This window comes from Haemaphysalis longicornis, unplaced genomic scaffold, assembly GCF_048455015.1.
Source record: "Haemaphysalis longicornis isolate Haplotype H1 unplaced genomic scaffold, Haemaphysalis longicornis Haplotype H1 scaffold_8, whole genome shotgun sequence".
Classification (NCBI taxonomy): Eukaryota; Metazoa; Arthropoda; class Arachnida; order Ixodida; family Ixodidae; genus Haemaphysalis; species Haemaphysalis longicornis.
The window spans coordinates 68,668,129-68,687,533 of NW_027526445.1; the positions used below are offsets into that span (position 1 = coordinate 68,668,129).

At 53.7% G+C, this 19,405-nt stretch overlaps 2 protein-coding genes across 2 annotated transcripts; one reads left to right on the plus strand and one right to left on the minus strand.

The window, feature by feature from the left end:
* Window positions 1-729: 729 nt before the first annotated feature.
* On the minus strand, window positions 730-3,822 carry LOC144149377 (uncharacterized). The gene has a single exon (XM_077680943.1). It carries the CDS (start codon window positions 2,152-2,154, stop codon window positions 748-750), a length of 1,407 nt encoding a protein of 468 aa, XP_077537069.1. The 5' UTR covers window positions 2,155-3,822; the 3' UTR covers window positions 730-747.
* A 2,832-nt stretch (window positions 3,823-6,654) lies between these two features.
* LOC144149376 (uncharacterized) lies at window positions 6,655-8,735 on the plus strand. The gene has a single exon (XM_077680942.1). It carries the CDS (start codon window positions 6,678-6,680, stop codon window positions 8,394-8,396), a length of 1,719 nt encoding a protein of 572 aa, XP_077537068.1. The 5' UTR covers window positions 6,655-6,677; the 3' UTR covers window positions 8,397-8,735.
* Window positions 8,736-19,405: the final 10,670 nt, after the last annotated feature.

Here is a 19,405-nt window from a genome sequence, read left to right on the forward strand (position 1 = left end):
TGTCCGCTGCTTCCGGGATCCCCGCGGCTCCTGCACCTGCACTGCCATAAAGATACTTGTTAGAAGAGTTGGCAGGCAGATGCAGGGTGTCTTTGATGAGTGGCCGCAGGGTGTCGTCCAGCCGGCGCCACTCCTTTCCCACGGCTCCCACCCTCAAGGCGAAGTTAAGAGCCGGGTAGAGGAAGTTTTTATTGCATCTAGCCCCTCCCATACGGCCACCATGCACCTCAGAAGGCGTTTCCCTAAGGTGATGGCGACGTAGACACGGGCGGTGTCCGAGAGCAGTCGGTAGCCAACGGGGCGGCCGAGGAAGTTGTGGCTCTCAAAGTCTTTCATGTTTGGGATTGCCGATTGCCCGATGTGGAACGTGGTGGGTCTGGTTCCCACGGGTTGCTTCCTCGGCACGTGCAGTGTCTGACACTTTCCTGGGTTGAGTCTCAGCCCGAGCCTTGAGGATAGGGCCGCCACCACGTTCACGCGGACCTGGAGTTAAGTTGGGCTGTTTCCGAGAGGGATGAGGTCGTCGGCGTAGGCGAGGATCTTGTGTTGTCGTTCGCCTCCCTGCACCGCCCGGACCACAGGATCGAGGACCATGTTGAAGAGCAGCCCGCTGAGTGGGCAGCCTTGCCGGATCTCCGCTTGGATGGCGATGGGCTCGGTTGCTCCTCCGGTGCAGATGATCTCTGTGGTGTTGCCCTCGTACAGGTCCCGGATGATGTTGGCGAAGGCATCTCCGGCTCCGGCACCTCAAACTGCGTCAATAAGAGCATTGTGAGCAACAGATCCGAAAGCGTTTGCATAATCCAGAAACGCCACGCACAGGTCACCACCACCTGATCGCGCTGCATCAAGGCGTTCCTGCAGCACGAAGTTGTGTTCGAAGACTCCGTCGTGCGGCAGGAACCCCTTTTGGCATTGCGACAGGATCCCGTGTTCACACAACCACCCCTGCAGCCGGGATGCTAGGCGTCCAGCGTACAGTTTGGCGATCGTGTTACCAAGGGAAATGGGGCGCCAGTTTGTGGGGTCGCTGGGCTCGCCTTTCTTGTAGATCAGGACTGTGTGTGATGCCTTCCAGCAGGCAGGAACCCGTTGATGCCGGAGGCAGCAGTTGAACGCTGCCGCCAGGAAGTGTCCCTCTGGGTCCACGGCGCGCCAGTGCTGGTACGTGAGTCGGTCGCACCCTGAAGCGGTGTTTTCGCACCTTCGGAGTCGTCCGGCTACCTCGTCCTCCGTGAAGGTTGCCAGGTTCATTTCACCAGGAGCAGGCATCCGTTGTGTGAGGAGCGACGTGTCGGCTTCCTTTGGTCCCCACACAGTGCTGAAGTGTTCTTCAAGCTCGCCAGGTAGAATGGGGCACATTGTCGATTGACCCTCCGTGATCAGCCGAACTGCACGGCGTCGGTTGCGGCGGTAGAGGGACTGGATTTGCTGGGCGTTTTCAGGATTGATTTCCTGCCGTGGTCGCCCTTCTGAGGTTGCTTCGGGTAGCTTTACTGTTGCGCTCACCACGTTGATAGCATCCTCAAGTGTAGCCTCGAACTCTGCCCAGTTGTTGTCGTCCGGTGGGCTTTTGAGGAGTTGTCGGAGTCGCTTGGTGTGCTCTGCCAGGACCAGGCTGCTGTCTTCGAGTGCAGCTGGTGGAGTTTCTGGCGTTCCCTCCTGTTGGGTGCTTTCCGGTTGATCGTCTTCACCTTGGCCGGAACATTCTTGGGAGAACAGGCGGGTTGGTGTGGCAGAGGCATCCTGGGAGCTTACTACTGTGGCCTGGGGGCTCTCACCTGGTTCCCCTCTGAACGTGGTATTAGGGGTGGAGCTGCTTTGCGGGCTCATGGGATGAGGGTTTGCCTCGTTCTGTTGCCCCTCCACATTGTCCCCTTCGGCAGCTGTCGCCGGCGTGGCCGGTAGCTGGTCTGTGACCGGTCTGCTACTTTCTGCGCGCAGTCGTTTGGCCTCCTCCTTGCTGTGCCATTGGAGGCGATTGTTCAGGCCTTTTTTGGACGGAAATGACTGCGGGCACTCACTGCACTGGTACCGTTGTTGGGTGGGTGCTGCTACAGCTCTCCCGTTTGCCAGGCAGGGGTGCAGGGTTGGCTTTGCTCCGAGCGTGGCCCCACACACGGCACAGAGGTTGACCGTACAGCGAATTCGCATACTGTGGTCTCCCTCGAGGTGCCGCTGCAGGGACTGACGCTTTGCCGTCCATGCGGTTGCGGTGTAGGCCGACGAGCAGCAGTAGGCCGACGAACCTCAGTGGATGCAGAAGTACGAACAATGGCACTCCAAGCGCTGTCGGACGTCGTCTCACGGAGGCTTAGACGACCAGCCGAAAAAGAAGACATGGAAGCTTATCTGACCGGCGACACAGAGAGTGACTTTCGGGCGACCTCAAGCCAAGCTACCACGGTATGGGCGGAGGCAAGGAAGGCGTCGAGACGACTGGGAGTACAATGGGAGCTGCATCCTAACGGCGCCCGAATCACCACCAGTGGAACGTCGCTTGCACCCAAACATCGATCCAAAGTAATGAAGATGATACGCAGCCACCTGCAATCGGAACACGATGCCTCTCTCCATTCCAAGCCGAATGAAGGAAAGGTACTCCAGTGTGTCACGGCGGATCGTGCGAGCTTGCATTTCATGCGCACCGGTAACTACACACGATTTACGGACTGGAGGTTTATCCACAAAGCGCGCCTCAACCTCTTGCCCCTGAACGCAGCGCGGCCTTGGAACACCACCAGCGACAAAACCTGCAGGGTATGCGGAAGACAACAGGAAACCCTCCCACACGTAATTTGTCACTGCATGACCAGCACAGCTACGACCGACAGGCACAACCGAATTGTCAACAGAGTGAAAAACGCGGCAAAGAACAAGTTCACGGTGACGCCCGAGGCCCTCCTCAAGGCCAGAGAACACAAGGTCGAGAAATATGAACCGCTACGCAGATGGCTCCTGCGAAGGTACCAGCAAGTAACGGTGAGTGCGGTAGTGGTTGGGGCCCTTGGCTCATGGGACCCGGCCAATGACCGCATTCTACGCCGGTTCTGGAGTTGCTCATATCTGAAGACGATGAAGAAGCTTGCAGTGAGCGGAACTGTGGCCTGTTCACGGAACCTATACGCAATGCACGTAACTGGGAAGCGACAAACTCTCGACCTGCCAACGAGAGGAGGTTCTGATGACCGCTTCTACCCAGCAACGGGATAGAAGCAATGCTTTTCCTCCTTTTCTTTTTTTCTTTGTCATTTGTTGTTGTAATTGTTTTTGTTATTGTAATTGTTACAATTATTACTTTACTGCCAGTTACATTGTTAAGTGGATGATTTACTAATATCGCGTTATTTGCTTGTATTTGCGTTGTCCTAATTTCTACCCCGTTGTGTATTGTTTGAAGCATTTGAATAAACTCTGTTCTTATCAGCTTAATATCTGATACCATCTGATAATATCGCACCAGAACCAGTGGATACCGCAAGATTTACACAGGAAGAAGTAGCAACGCGACCACGCCGATACGAGAGTACTGCCCCTGGTAGTGACCGGCTCACTTACAACCACTGGAGAACAATTGATCCTGAGGGAGCGTTCCTGTCCGCGGTGCTCAATGTCTGTCTCAAATTCCGCCGCACACCTGCTGCCTGGAAGGAGTCACGCACCATACTGATATATAAGAAGGGCGACCCACAGGATCCAGCAAACTACCGCCCGATTACGTTAGCAGCACCATTGCAAAATTGTACGCTGGCTGCCTGGCGTCCAGACTACAGGAATGGCTAGAATGTCATGCAGTGCTATCCAGATGTCAAAAAGGGTTCATGCCATGCCCATGCCAGTTCATTCATGCCAGGGTTCAGGGTTCATGCCAGGGTTCATGCCATGCCATGCCAGTTCATTCATGCCCACAGAACCAATCAAGATCGCATCTGGCATCCGCCAGGGGTGCCCTCTGGGTGGCCTGCTGTTTAACCTGGTAGTGGACCCCGTAATAAGAGCGCTACAAGGAGGCAGCGGTGAGCATAACATCTTGGCCTATGCCGACAATCTCACCCCCCTTGCGGACAATCCAGCGGCTTTGCAGCAACGCATCAGAACAGTTGAGTCACTTGCTGGGCAGCTTGGCATAGTACTTAAGCCGTCCAAATGCAAGAGCATACACCTATCCGGCAAAGCTCCCGTCGGAACGAGACAGACCACCTTCAATGCGAACGGTGAAGCCATACAAACCCTCACGGACTACGAGGATCACCACTTCCTTGGACGGCCCGTGGGGTACCGTGTGGTCAGCGACGGAGGGACAGTAAAAGAGGCCATCAAAACCGGCCAGAAGCTGCTGAAGTCAATGCTGGCGCCGTGGCAGCGACTGGATGCTATCAAAACGTTTCTGTTCCCGGCCCTCAACTTTGCAATGAGAATGGGCACCTGCGGAAAGGACGAGTGGAAGAGGCTGGATGAGGCCCTCCGCCCCCTTCTCAAAAAGACACTCTATCTTCCGGCAAACGCGACGAACGACTACATATACAGCTGCAGCAAAGGGGGAGCGGCTGGGATGCCAAACGCAGCCGAGACAAGTGATGCCTGTCGCATAGACGCAGTTTTCAAACTGCTGTCTTCAATCGACCAAGAAGTCCGCGACATGGCAGTGACAGCATTGAAAGATGCTGTGACAGAACGACTAAGACGCCCGGCAGAACAAGCAGATATTGAGGCGTTTCTGAACGGAGATACGGAGGACGGTACATCTGTGTGGGCAGAAGCACGGAAGGCGTCCCGTAGTATCCGGGTGGAGTGGGAGCTCCACCCAGATGGTGCACGGATAACGACGAATGGGACTTCCCTCTCCCCCAAACACCGATCCAAGATCATGAAGATGCTGCGTGGCCACCAGCAGGTGAACTTCGATGCCTCCCTCATCAACAGACCAAACCAGGGAAAGGTGTTGGAGCGCGTCGCAGCAGACCGCGCAAGCTCTCATTTCATGAGGACGGGGCAGTAGTACACCAGTTTCGTTGATTGGCGCTTCATTCACAAGGCACGTTTCTATCTGCTCCCACTCAACACAGCCGGGCCCTGGAACCACTCAGGCGACCAGCGGTGCAGGGTGTGCGGCGATCAGCCCGAAACCCTTCCACACGTCCTGTGCCACTGTATGAAGCATAGCCCGGAGATGACAGCCCGCCACAACAGAATAGTCACCTGCATGAAAATAGCAGCAAGGAGCAAGTTCACCATCATATACGACACCACACTACGCCCCGACCTAGTGATGGCGCGAGGGGAGGAGGCCATTGTGGTAGACGTGTGTTGTACATTCGACAATCGCCTCAGTGCCCTGCATGAAGCCCGAGAACATAAGATTGCTAAGTATAAACCGGTGCGACAATGGCTCTAAGGCGATACCAGAACTTGATGGTTGACGCAGCTGTTGTCGGAGCGCTGGGATCGTGGGACCCTGCCAATGACCGAGTCCTGCGGCGGTTCTGCAGTAGGTCATATCGGCGAGTAATGAAACAGTTAGCAGTAAGCGAAACGGTTGCATCGTCAAGGAATATCTACGCATCCCACGTGACCGGACAACGACAAACACTTGAACTGCCAGCCTTAACTTGATGAATTTTTTTGTTGTTGTTTTTATGCTGCTATGTTTCGTTACAGGGTGCACACAGGTCCTTGAAAACCTTGAATACCCTTGAATTCCAGAAGTCTGTTTTCAAGGCCCTTGAAAACCTTGAATTTTTTACAAGTCCTTGAAAAGTCTTGAATTTCTTGAATTCTAGATTTAATTTAGTAATTGTCATCAAGAAAACGGACTTTGTTGCTGAACTTTTGTTCTTGTTTAATCATTCTGAACCGCAGTCAAGAAAACACCGGTTTTTATACCTCTGTAGCCGATTCTGTTAGGCAGCTGGCAACACTGAAGACAACGAGCCGTTTCCATCCCCATCGCTATCGCATCGCTACCTCGCCATCACTCGCTGAGTCATACGGCCGCGTCCGTGCGCTAGTATTCGTCTAATCGTGATTTCAGCGCTTTTTGAACGTGGCTTCTTCGGTTCAGTGAAAGTGATGTGTTGATATGTGAGACAATGCCCGGGAAAAGCAAGTTTCAGACTACGTGGCTCCACCATGACGACTACAAGCAGTGGATTGCACCGGACACAACAAGTCCGCATCGGGCTAAGTGCAAGCTTTGCTGCAAAACCTTTGATGTGACTGCCATGGGTGAATCGGCTTTGAAAAGCCACATGAAAAGTGCCAAGCATATTGCTGCAGTGAATATAACGCAAGGTCGCGTGTTGGACAGCCATCTCACTGCTGTCGCGAGAGAGACAGGGCAGTCCGCTACCACGGCTCCGTTGCCGTCACCAAGCCTAAACGACGCTTGCAAAACGCACGAGCTTGTTACTGACGCTGAAATTATTTGGACTCTGAAAGTCGTCACATCCCACATGTCGTACCGGATGTCATCGCAAGCAGGGGAGTTATTTCAGCGCATGTTCCCGGACAGTGAAGTGGCAAAGGCGTTTTCGTGTGGTGAAAAGAAATGCGCCTATGTGACATGTCATGGTCTGAGGCCTTTCTTTCTCTCAGCTTTGCAGCGAGAGATAGAACAGTGTGAAGTTTTTGTGGTACTTTTCGTTGAGTCGGCAAATGACTGTCTCCAAAGCAAGCAAATGGATGTGCACGTGAGGTGTTGGGACTCCGCTCAGAAAGTGACGACGAGGTATTATACCTCCGTTTTTCTGGGGCATTCTACAGCTGATGACATCCAGGAGAAGTTGCTGAGTGCCCTTGAGCCATTGCCCCTTGCAAAAGTTCTTCAGATATCTATGGATGGTCCAAATGTTAATCTGAAGTTCTTTAGGCACATCCAAGTGCACTTGCAACAAAATTACCAGGTTCAATGTGTGGACTTAGGCACTTGCGGCCTTCACACAGTGCACAACGCTTACAGGGCAGGAGTTTCAGCAACTAAATGGGGACTTGATTGCCTGTTGTCTAGTCTGAATGCACTTTTTGAAGATGCCCCAGCACGGAGAGAGGACTTTTCTGCAGTCACCGGCCAGCACACTTTTCCTCTCAAGTTTGTCGCCCACCGGTGGTTAGAGAATGTCCCTGTAATTGAGCGAGCGTTGTTGGTGTGGTCTGACATCAACAAGTACATTGAGGCTGCTAGAAAAAAAGCTCTCAACCTGCCTAAATGTGCCTCGTTTAACAACTTGTTGGAGTTCAGCTGTGATGCTTTGCTCCCAGCAAAGTTGAATTTTGCATTGTGTGTGGCAAATGCACTGAAGCCTTTTTTGGTAGAGTACCAGACAGACAAAGCAATGGCCTTTTTCCTCGCAAGGGATTTAGAGACTGTTCTAAGGAAGCTGTTCACAAAGTTTCTGAAATGTTCAGTCCTGTCTGCCAAAGGAATCGTGGGCCTGCTGAAGGTCGACCTTGAGAATGCTGAGAACCATATTCCACTAGAAAAGGTGGATATAGGCTACAAGGCAGAGCAAATCATCAAGAATTCTCATGCAAGCGCAAAGGATGTGTTTCAGTTCCGGATGGAATGTAAACAGTTCTTGATCTATGCCACAAAGAAGGTTCTAGAGAGAAGCCCCCTGAAGTTTGCATTTGTTAGGGGCCTTTCTTCACTGGACCCAAGACAGATGTGTACAAAGCCAGACGAATGCCTTCCTCTTTTCAGAAAAGTGTTGGATACCCTCATCACTGTGGGTAGAATGGCTGACCATGTTCGAGACACAGTGTTGGCTGAGTACACGGAGCTCCTGCATGAGCAAAAACATAAACTTAGACAATTTGACAAGGGCACTGATAGGCTGGATGAATTCTATGCTGACCTCTTGAAGTTCAATTCAACCTACTCGGCGTTCTGGAGCATTGTGAAACTTCTGCTTGTCCTCAGTCACGGCCAAGCAACAGTTGAACGTGGATTCAGTGTGAACCGGCAGGTGTGCGTAGAGAACTTGAAGGAGCTTTCATACGTGTCGCAACGGGTTGTGTGTGATGCGGTTGAGAAGGCAGGTGGTGTCCTACAAATTCCAATCACTAAGGAACTGAGGATTGCTGTGTCGGCAGCTAGGCAGAGGTACGGAGCATACCTGGAAGCCCAGAAAAAGCAGGACCTTGATGCTTCAAAGCAGAGGAAAAAGCACTGCATAGAGGAAGAGCTTGACGCAATGAAAAGAAAGAAACAAAAGCTGGAAGCCACAATTGATGACCTCGTGGCTTCTGCAGATGCCTATGCGGAAAAAGCAGAGGCAGAAAATGATGTGACACACACTGTCAAGTCAAATAGCCTCAGGAAGACGGCAAAGGACAAGACAGCTGAGCTTCACTCGATCAAGGTCCAAATTCAGCAAAAGCGACTGGAGCTCCCCTGAAGAGGGTGGCTAGGAGGAGCTGCTTAATTGTTTTTTGCTTTGTGCAGTTAATGCTATTTGGGGCAATAGAACAATTTTCTATTGTGTGTGACATGAACAAATCTGCATTGTGATATATGATAAACCTATTCTTATTTTTTCTGTTCAGTGCAAGCAAATTTGCATTGTGAGATTTTTTTCTTTGTGCAATAAATATGTCGGGCCTTTTGAAAGCCTTGTCTGCAGATCTTTGATGTAAAAAAATCAAAATAACCTCGCGCAGAGGGCCTTGAAAAATCCTCCCACAGGGGCTTGAAAGTCCTTGAAAACCCTTGAATTTTTCTCTTCGAAACCTGTACGAACCCTGCGTTAGTACCTCTTTCTTTTACTTACATTACTTACAGTGTTCGATGTGATTTTCTTGTGTACTATTATTGTTTATTCGTTTTTTTTTTTTGCAGTGTTCGCCATTATGTGCCCTTTTTTGCGTTGTCACTTTACTACCCCTTTTTGTATTGTGCAAAGCATTTATAAAAATCACTTCTCGGCCTTTTGGCTAAGATCAAAGTGCATACCTGACCCTCGGGGGCTTCTCTCCGAGCTCCTGACCCTCCTCGACGCCTTCAACCCCTGGAACCTGGACGTGCTGCCCTCGGACCTGCTGTGCTGCTGACCAACCACCATCTTAGAGGCACCGGCCGCCTCAATCGCCGCCCGGATCGTCTTGGCTGCCTCCTGGATTCCTGCTGCCCTGGAGGACCTGCTACCTGGAGGACCTGCTGTTGTTGCATGGGCATGCCTGCATCCCTGCCTGCCATCTTTCCTTTTCTGCTAATACCATAATGCATCGCTACCAGGAAGTAACCCCCTTTCCCCCCCCCCCCCCATTTTTTGTCTTTGTTTCTTCTTTCACCATGGGGTCAAACCACTGTTTCGCATTGCTGCAGGCGCTGCGCGGACGATCAGGCCTGGAATGTCCAGGGTGGCCCTCTACCAAGCCCTAGACCTGCTGGCCTGCCTGCCAGAGGAAAATGACGCCAGAGCAGCCGCCTGGAACGAGACAACGCAGTGGCATCCGTGTCTGGACACCGCAGACGCCAACGTTGGCTGAACCTCCAACACCACCACAGCCATTACCTTCTGATGGAAAGCAGCCGCGCCGGGAGGGGGATACGCTTTTCGTCTCCTTTCTGGCCCCCCACGTCTTCAGATGCACGGAGGAAGGTTGAACGTCCGCCTACTCTGCGGCAGCCTGGACTGCAAAGAGGCAATCGCTCCAAAGGCACCTGGAACATGACCACGGTATGCGAATTCGCCGTACAGTCAACCAGTGCCAGCTGTGTGGGGAAACACTTGGATACAGACCAACGTTGCAACCCTGCCTGGTGAATGGACGAACATCTGCAGCACCTAGCCAGCAGTGCACAAAATGCCAGCTCTCCTTCACGACGAAGGGGCTGCACAACCATCTGATGTGGCACAACAAAGAAGAGGCAACCACCCAAGCTCCCCAACGCACAGCCGGCCAACCACCTGCAGACCATTATTGGTACCCCGCACTGCGGAACCACGAGCCGAGACCCCTGCCAGGGACACCACGGTCAGCAGGGAGCCAGTGCCATCTGACCAAGATCAAATAGCGACACCCGAAGCAGCCAACACCAAGCAAGAGATTAGCGGCACCACCAGCCAAGAGACCAACCTGCGGCCAGCTCCCAAGCTGCCGAGGACGGCCCTGAGAACAACATGCAAGAGGGACCAGAAAACTCCCCAGCACGCGAGGTAATCAACGACAAACGTGTCCTCGCCGACCACACAGACGCCTCTGCCAGCTAAGAACGGAGCCCGCATCCCCAGAGGCCTGGGACCAGTTCACCAGCATCCTGAGTGACGCCATCGACGTTGCAGCCCGGACAGTCAAACTTGCTCAGGCTGCACCTGAGGGGGGCTCTCGTCATGAGAACGCGGAAAAACCAAGGCATATCCAGGCCCTGTACCGGAGGAACCGGCGGCGTGCAGTGCGGTTGATTGTGGAGGGGCCCTCTTCCCTCGCCCGATACCCATCTCCACAGTGGAGGCACACTTCACAGCGACATGGGCAGCCAGAGAGGTGGACACCAGTATCTCCCGCCACCGAAGTCAGGCCTCAAGCGAGGTAAGCCTTACCGCCTTGACTGCAGATGAGGCCCTAGCACGCCTCCAGAAATGCGAAGACACGGCACCCGGGACTGACTGCCTGACTTGCCAACACTGGCGGACGGTCGACCCCGAGGGAGCTTTCCTGGCTGCCGTGTTCAACCCGTGCCTCCACCATCGCCGGGTCCCAGACACCTAGAGGGCCTCCAAAACTGTCCTTATCCACAAGAAGGGCAGCAAGGACGAACCAGGCCACTGGCGGCCTATCGCACTAGGCTGCACAATAGCCAAGCTCTACACTCGCTGCATGCATGCAGCAATGGTTATGTGACGAGGAAGTCCTTTGCTGCTGCCAAAGGGCTTCCTCCCCCATGATGGTGTCTTCAAGCATAACTTTGTTTTGCAGGAGCGCCTAGATGGAGCCCAAACGAGCGGCGGAGACCTGTGCGTGGCCTTCATGGACTTCCGAGTGAAAAAAAACAGCGCTAAAAAGACAGGACAAGAAAGGACACAGGACCACGGCGCTGTGTCCTTTCTTGTCCTGTCTTTTTAGCGCAGTTGTTTTCACTCGTAATCATGAACTAACCAGCCCAAATGCGTACCTTATTGCAGTTCATGGACTTCGCCAACGCCTTCGGGTCCGTCGCTCACAATGCCGTGGTCGAAGCAGCCCGCAGCGCAGGTGCCGGTGACACCTTCAGCGAAATAATCCGGGACCTGTACCGCAGCAACACCACATCCATCTTGGTGGAAGAGGGCTTGACGGCCCCGATTCACTTGGCTGCAGGCATTGGGCAGGGCTGCCCACTGAGTGGGTTGCTCTTTAACCTGGTCATCGATCCGGTCGTTCAAGCTGCCCAGGGTGGGGGCCGGCGCCATGCTGTCCTGGCCTACGCTGATGACCTGAACCCCCTGGCCGACGATCCAGACACCCTCCAGACCAGGATCAACACAGTCGGAACCCTAGCAGGAAGGCTAGGGCTTCACCTCAATCCTGCCAAGTGCAGGTCACTCCACCTGTCGGGTACAACCCCGGTGGGGACCCGCCCTACCACCTTCCACATCGGGGGCCAGCCGATCCCACACATCGAGGACTTCGCCAGCCACGACTTCCTGGGGCGCCCGGTGGGCTACCGCGTCCTGACCGAAGAAGCCACTGTAGACGACTCCATCACCCTGGGCAAGCGGCTTCTCACCTCCATGCTGGCCACATGGCAGAGGATTGATGCAGTGAAAACGTTCCTCTTTCCTGCGTTGAACTTTGTCATGCGGGCTGGCACACTGGGGAAAGAGCAGTGGAAACGCCTCAATGATGCCTTCCGGCCGCTTCTCAAGCGGACGCTTTACCTGCTTGGGAACGCGGCCAACGGATACTTGTACGGGAGCACCACAACTGGAGCGGTGGTGATCCCCATCGCAGCCGAGACAAGCGACGCCTGCAGGGTCGACAATCTTCAAGCTACTCTCCACTACCGACCTGGAGGTGAGGGACCTGGCGCTGCAGGCCGTCATGGGGGTGGTGCCCAAGAGGCTCCGGCACCCGGCATCCACCGACGACATCGGAGCCTACCTCTCCGGGGAGACCGAGGGCGACTGCGAGTAATGCTGGAATATCGGGGCATGAAGCGGGTATGTGCCAAGTGCGGGCCTGAAGGGCATATGGTGGCCGGATGCAAGACTACTCCGTGCCTGCGGTGTGCGATCTTTGGCCACGCTACCGAAGATTGCCAGGAGAAATGCAGGAAATGTCAAGGTGATCACGCCACCGTCAACTGTACACTGCCGCGCTCATACACCATGGGAGTGTACCCTCCCGATGAGACACCACCCCCGGAAAACAGCGAGGCCGCAGCAGCGGCAGCCACAGACTTGTCACCACGAGTAGACCTAACCAGCAACAAAGAGGAAAACCCAAGTCACACTGAGCTCCACCACGATACTGCGTCACACACAGAAGAAGCACCATCAAGTGGCGCGCTGCCCACACCAGGCCAACGGACACCACATCAGCCCAAAGCCCTGCAGCAGCACACCCCCGGGCTAAAGAATCCGATTAACCAGGTTGCGGATCTTCTGCCACTAGCCTACGAAGCCGCAGAAGTACGCTTTAGTCAGGAAGACAGCAGCGGCAACGGCATGCGGGCTGGTCCCAGCAACAAACTCTCAAGACCCGACGCGAACAAAAGAGCCCTGACTACGACCGACAGCACATCTCCCCGATCTTCCAAGAAAACATCGAAGAAAAAGAAAAGGCTCCCAGGAGAACTGGAAAAACAGATGGAAATCGTATCTTCAACAGACTCGGAATACTAAATGGACGCTCATCGGATCCTCCTCCCTTCGCTAGCGGTTGACCTCATGGCTGGCTCTCGTCGGTGTGTAGTGTGCAAGAGTGTGTGGTGTGTGTCCAACGCGTGCGGCCAGCATGTGAGGTGTGGGGTGGTGCTGGCCTGCGCACGGCAACCGACACCGGACAGACAACAGCTACATCACTGCAACACCGGCCAGTGTGTGAGTGCGTGTTTTGAACACCATCTAAGTGAACCCAGGCAACTAGATGGTGTGAATCTCGTGTGGAACAATCTAGGACGTTGTGTGCCCAACCCTACAGTCGTTTTGGGAGGAAGTGGGACGGATATAAACGCCAAGGTCACCGAGATTAACAATGCACCTACTCTCCTGGGCAGTGAGGTTGGACACCAGTATTGTGTACGAACTAAAACCTCGCCAGCCCTCAACACAGCCACCTTAACGATTACAGCCACTTAACGATCACTTAAACGATTGCTATGGATAAAGTGCTCCTTTTTTTGTATATGTTTCTTAACAACCTTACATTGAACGTGCAAGGTTTTCGTAGTGTACACAAGCAACGTGAAGTTGTGCAATTTGCTCGTAAACTGAGAATAGACATACTATTCTTGTAGGAGGTTAACTTCCAGCACATGAGTGAAGTACGGTCTTTTAACAACTTTTCAGTGAACAGTTTCTCTTCACTAAGCCCGGCTAGAAGTCGGGGTGTGGGTGTTGTCTTGAGGAAAAGCCTACTTCACAATATTCATTGTATTTTTGACCCAGAAGGAAGGGTGATAACGTTTGATTTCTATTTAGGGGAGCAAAAGATGCGGCTGACGAATGTGTACGCGCCAGCCGATCACTCTGAGACGAATAATTTCTTTTGCACACTTAGCACCGTTTTTGTTATATGACCAACCACTGATCCTGGTCGGGGACTTCAATTGCGTCCTGGACCTGGATAGGGATAGCAGGGGGGAAGGCCGCAGGAGGACAGTCAAACACGCAGAGGAGCTCCGTCGGATCATTCTGGAATATGACTTAACTGATGCCTGGTGCGCACTCAGAGGCGAGCAAAATGGACCAACCCGCTATGGACGTCGAAGTTCAAGCCGTCTAGATCGAATTTCTGTATTTCGAGCAGTTCAGGTGCAATTAAGCCAATGTCAGGTATATGACTTAGAAGTAGAAGCGGGACATGTATCTGACCATAGACCGGTCACTGTAATGCTCTCTTTCGAAGGTTGTCCAGGAGAGAGGACAAGCAGCTGGCGCGTAGATGTTTCCATACTTCAGGACGACCAAGCCTTACGAGAAGTCCAGGAAGCAGTAACTGGCTCGCTAGAACAACCACAGGCGTGCGAAGCCTGGGACGGAGTTAAGGCGAAGTGGAAGGAGGCGTGCATCCATGCAGGAAGACGGAAAAAAGAAAGAGAGGCAGTGGAAATCAACGAATGCGCATGGCGCATGCGTATAGTCGGAGCGGGCGGCTCCAAAACCCCCTTAATGCAGACGTAACTCAAGTACCAGTGTGAGCGGTACTCTCGCCTACTCACGGCTTCCTCCAAGATGGCAGCAAGGAACGCACTCATGGAAGAACCAACTCTGGAACCAGAGGAGCTCCGACTGGCCCAACACGTACATCACCTGAACAAACGAAGACAAAGCGTACAACGGGTTTTGACAGAAGAAGGAGTAGAAAGTGACAATAGTCGAGACATTGAAAGAATCTTCTATAATTATTTTGCAAACATTTATGCGAGTAAGACGGAGTGGGAAGATCTGCAATGAGTGCAAGAGACGCAATGTCCCTAGATAAACCGGTTACTCTGGAGGAACTTGAGTTGGTGATCAAGGGTATGAACAATGGGGCAACACCGGGAGTGGACGAACTGCTGGTGGAGTTTTATTGGGCATGTTGGCCACAATTGAAGTCCGCCAAGACCTCTTTAATGAAATTATGAGTCGACAGTTCCTCCCACACTTTTGTTCAGAAGGGCGCGTGAAACTCCTGGCCAAGGAAGGACAGGACTTACGTCGGCCTGCATGACGGAGGCGGATCAGATTACTGAATAGGGATTACAAGACATTCACCGCACTTTCGACGCGCCGGTTGCAAAGAGTACTGCCTCACTTGATTTCTGGGCATCAATTTTGCTCGGTGCCGGAACGAAGCATCTTTGCTCCTTTGAACTTGACACGAGACCTAATCGAATATACTAACGGCAGAAGGGCCCAGGGGATCATCATTAACATGGAAAAGAAGGAATTCAAACGCCTAAAACACAGATACATCATGGAGGTCCTGAGAAGCCACGGCATTCCACAGACCTTTATACAACTGTTGACGTTCTTATACCAAGGCATGAAATAAGACTTATTAATCAACGGACACACAACCCCACGCTTCGCAGTGACAAGGGGGTGAAACAGGGCTGTGCTCTCTCGCCAGCCCTTTTCGTAATGGCGATCGACCCGCTTCTGTGGCAGATAGATCACTGCCCATGGCTGAGGGGACTCGCATTGCCTGGGAGTAATGAGGTTAAGGTGATGGCGTACGCAGACGATGTCACGCTATTCACCCGCAACACTGAAGACCTGATTGCCTTGCACGACTTGTACAACCAGTAGCCCGTATTTCGGGAGCCAAACTCAATGTGGGCAAGTGCAAAGCACTGGTGCTGGGAGAGTTGGATGCCCAGATCCCAGAAAACATTGCAGTAATGGAATCAACCAGGATTGTGGGCATAATTTTAAAGGCAAGAGGGGTCTCCCCAACAACATGGATCGAAACATAACTCAAGCCAAAGAGCTTGAGTCTTCCCGCAATCTTGTGTTACTGTGCACATTCGGAGAGCGCATTTCTGCTTGCGACAAGCCTTTTTGCTAAGCGTTAGCTGTCGCCCGAAACGAGGAATGTACAGCCATATAAACGCGTGCCCGTGAGCCTTCCGGTAAAGCTCAATGCGTGGCGAAGGCCGCCGCGGAGCGAGTGTCGGCTCGCAATGTTTGGGCTCGCCTTGTGGCCACTGTTTTGCTCGTGTTGTCTTTGTGCGTCGGATACTAATTAGAAAGTTGATTAACGTTATCGCTTCTCGGCCTTTTGGCTTAGTTCAGCAATAAGTTGGGGTATATTACCTGGACTGTTGTCACTCTGTCTACCCCTGACGGAGCGGCACTGTCACCCTCGGCACCAATCAGGCCTGGACCTGGATCTGCTGGGACCAGCTGCTGTTGCACGGGCATGCGATTGACTCGCTCAATGACCGCATGTCTCAGCCTGTTTGCATGCTAGTGTACTAACCTGCCTTCCCTCGAATAACTTGCCGCCCCACCTGGAGTACTTGGACCCGGGCTTGGACTGCCTCGTGACGTCCGAGGACCTGGTGTTGGGGCACCCACCCTGGCATCAACCTGGTGTTCCGGGACCCCTTTGGCGTTCGAGTGCTTGGGCCTGGACCCCAGGATTTCCCCTGCTGACGGCAACAAGCCTGGGCCCCTGCCTGGCGCCGGTGCCCATTGGGCACCCCCGTCGTCAGGCATGCCTCCACCTCGGAGCCACGCTTTCGACTTAAAATTACCAGCGGGTTCAATGGCGGATGACATCATCACCAGCGTGGCCCGCATTGTCAACCTCAACGAGATCTACAGTGTGCAACATATGGGTTCAAACAACTTTCAAGTCACATTAACTCCAGAGCAGCAGCAACCACCCTTGTGCAGTTCAAGTCCATCCACCTCGGAGATCAAATAGTTCCCCTTGTTATAGTCGGCCCCCTTGCAACCAACGTCACCTGCCTCTTCTTGCCGTCCAGCGTACCTGACGAAGCCCTCACCCAAGCTCTCCGCAACCATGGCACCATCACGGAAATGAGGCACGGAACTTTCAAGTCACAACCGTCTGTTCGCACCGGCTCCCACTACGTGATGATGAGGATGAAAGAGGAAAACCCGGTTCCTAACTACGTCCGCGTCGGCAGCCACCGGGCAGTCTTTGATTACTAGGGGGTCAAGAGGGTGTGCCGACATTGTAAACAAGGCCACATCGGTGCTGAGTGCGCGGCCCCCTTTTGTGAGCGGTGTGGTATTTACGGTCACCCAACGGAACCCTGCGATCTCCCTTGCCGGTGATGCTCCGAGCCCCATGCCACATTGACTTGTCAGACACGCCCCCTGTACAGCGAGGTGGCCGGTGGCTCGGAGGGCAGGGTTCAGCCAGCCACACTCGGCAGCACAGACTCCTTCCCCCCCTTGGTAACAGCGAAACTCACCGACACCGGAAAACTTCCCAGCAGCCCCCCAGTTAACCCACAAGAAGCAGCAAAAGGTCATGCTGATGTCCCATCCTCTGGAGCCCCAGCAACGCCTCCACAGCAAAAAGAAAATCAAGAACAGCACCTCGTGAAAGATGACGATGACAACAAGCCCAGCAAGCCAAGTTCTCTGCCGGCACCTGTCTCCCGACATCCAGGTCCTAGTAAGGAACTTGGAACATTGCACAGGAATTCTTAAGGAAGCAGACGGCAAGGGATCACCACCGAACTGACCGGGTTGGCCACGATGGGAGGGCTCCAGCGAGGAAGAACAGTTCGAGGAGGAGATGACGGACATGGAATCCGAAGTGCCTACAATTGAAGGGAAAAGGACACGTTCAAGCGACGACGGCACTGTACTTTCCTCGGCCAGTGCAGCAGCAGCAGCCCCTAAGAAGAAAAACAACCGAACAACGGGAAAGAAAAAGTGATTGAATAATGAACCTTCCTCTCAATAACAAGATAAAAGCCCTGCGGACTGAGTGTGTGTGGTGTAGTGAACATGCAATGTGCGAGTGCCGCACCGAACTCTTGACTCCACCCCCTGGTCCGTTGCTTCGGGCTGTGGACTCCACTGCTGGATGGCATACCAGATGCTATACAACAGCAGACGACGAGCCTAAACGAACCAGGTCCTCTGATGATACCTCATCCACTCCATCTACGAAGAAATAGAAGCCCACCGAAAACCACCTAAGTAAAGTCACCTGCAACATGTCCAACAACTACACGAACATTACGCAGAATGAGAAATGTGAATTCGTGATGTGCAGTGCAAATCATGAGTGCGATGGGAAGTGCCCCAACCAGAACGCAACGAACCGCAACGTGAACAACGTGAACCATTACCCCGGCCCGCCCTGCGGAGAAACTACCATGATTGAATACCGCGCACCCCCTCCCAAGGCGCACTGTTTCAACTTCGTTGCTCCAGCGAACTCGACCGTCGACAGCATCGTCGATGGATTTGACGCGGTCCTCGGACCCAAGCAACTCGACACCCTGCAACACCAGGGCGGCATGCGCTTCTGCGTGGTAGTGGTTTCGGCTGCTGCTGCCGCAAAGCTCAACGCCGCAGGCTGCGTCACCCTGAGCGGCGTGAAGACGCCCGTCCAATGCATCGGCCCGAAGGTGATAGTCGTCAGCGTCCTGCGACTGCTGCCTTTCATCAGCGAGGCGGACCTAGGAACTGCCCTGTCGGCCTACGGCAGGGTAATGTCGATTCAATACCCGACGTTCAAGGGGTTCTCCTTCCTGAAGAACGGCCAGCACATCGTGAAGATCGAGATGCGCAAGCCCATTCCCAACTTCCTTGAGGTCCGTGGAGTACGTGTACGGTGCAAATATCGCGGGGTCAAGCGGGTGTGTGCACGTTGTAACAAGCCTGGACACAACGGGAACGAGTGCAAGGCGTTGTGGTGCGCTCGGTGCCTAAGCTTTGGCCACGAAGACTAGGCATGCGAGGCTGGCCGTAGAAGATGCGGAGGTCGGCATCCCACTGCTGTCTACTTGCGGCCGCGCTCCTACGCAGCGGCCGTGGCCCTGCGTAGGAGTCCTCCGTTTCCCTACTCTGGCATTAGCTTCGGAGGTAGTGCGCCGACCATCGATACACCACCGGAAAATAAACAGCCAACGCCTGAACAGGTCCCGCCTATAACAGAGTCGTTGGACGAAAGTAGCTCCTTCGACATCGAGGACGCACCGTCTCCGCTTTCGCCTTTCGGCGACAAGGACGAAGTATTCACCAGTTCCATCTCAGAGATGCCTTCGGAGCCGGAGACCGTCGCGGCGCCCGCTAAAGAGACGCCTCCTGCGCCCCTCCCTTCCCGCGGACGTGCGGGACGGAGCTGCAAAGGAGGAAAAACAACAAGAGTGACGTGACGGCGGCCAACCCAGCTGCCGCTGCGCCAATCCCTGCCCCTTCGACGTCGATCCGAAACGCCCCCAAGGACTCCTGTGCTGTGAACAATTCCACCACACTCTCGACGACTTACCGGCCCGCCCCCACGGACTACTTCCCCACCGACGACGAGCTCGCAATGGACACTTCGGGCCCAGCCCGAATGGACCCAGCCAAGTGCGGCCTCCACTCGTCTGGCGAATCGGACAGCGCCGCCGAAATAAGTAAGAAGGCACGGGTCCCCAGCCAGTCTCTGTAGGTTCACTCAATCGGTTGAAAGGAAAAGCAGATCAATGATAAGTAGCGCATTTATTATTATAATGCTTGTGCATTTTTTGTCTTTGAATAGTCAAGGCTTTTGTAACTTGAATAAGCAAAGAGAGATT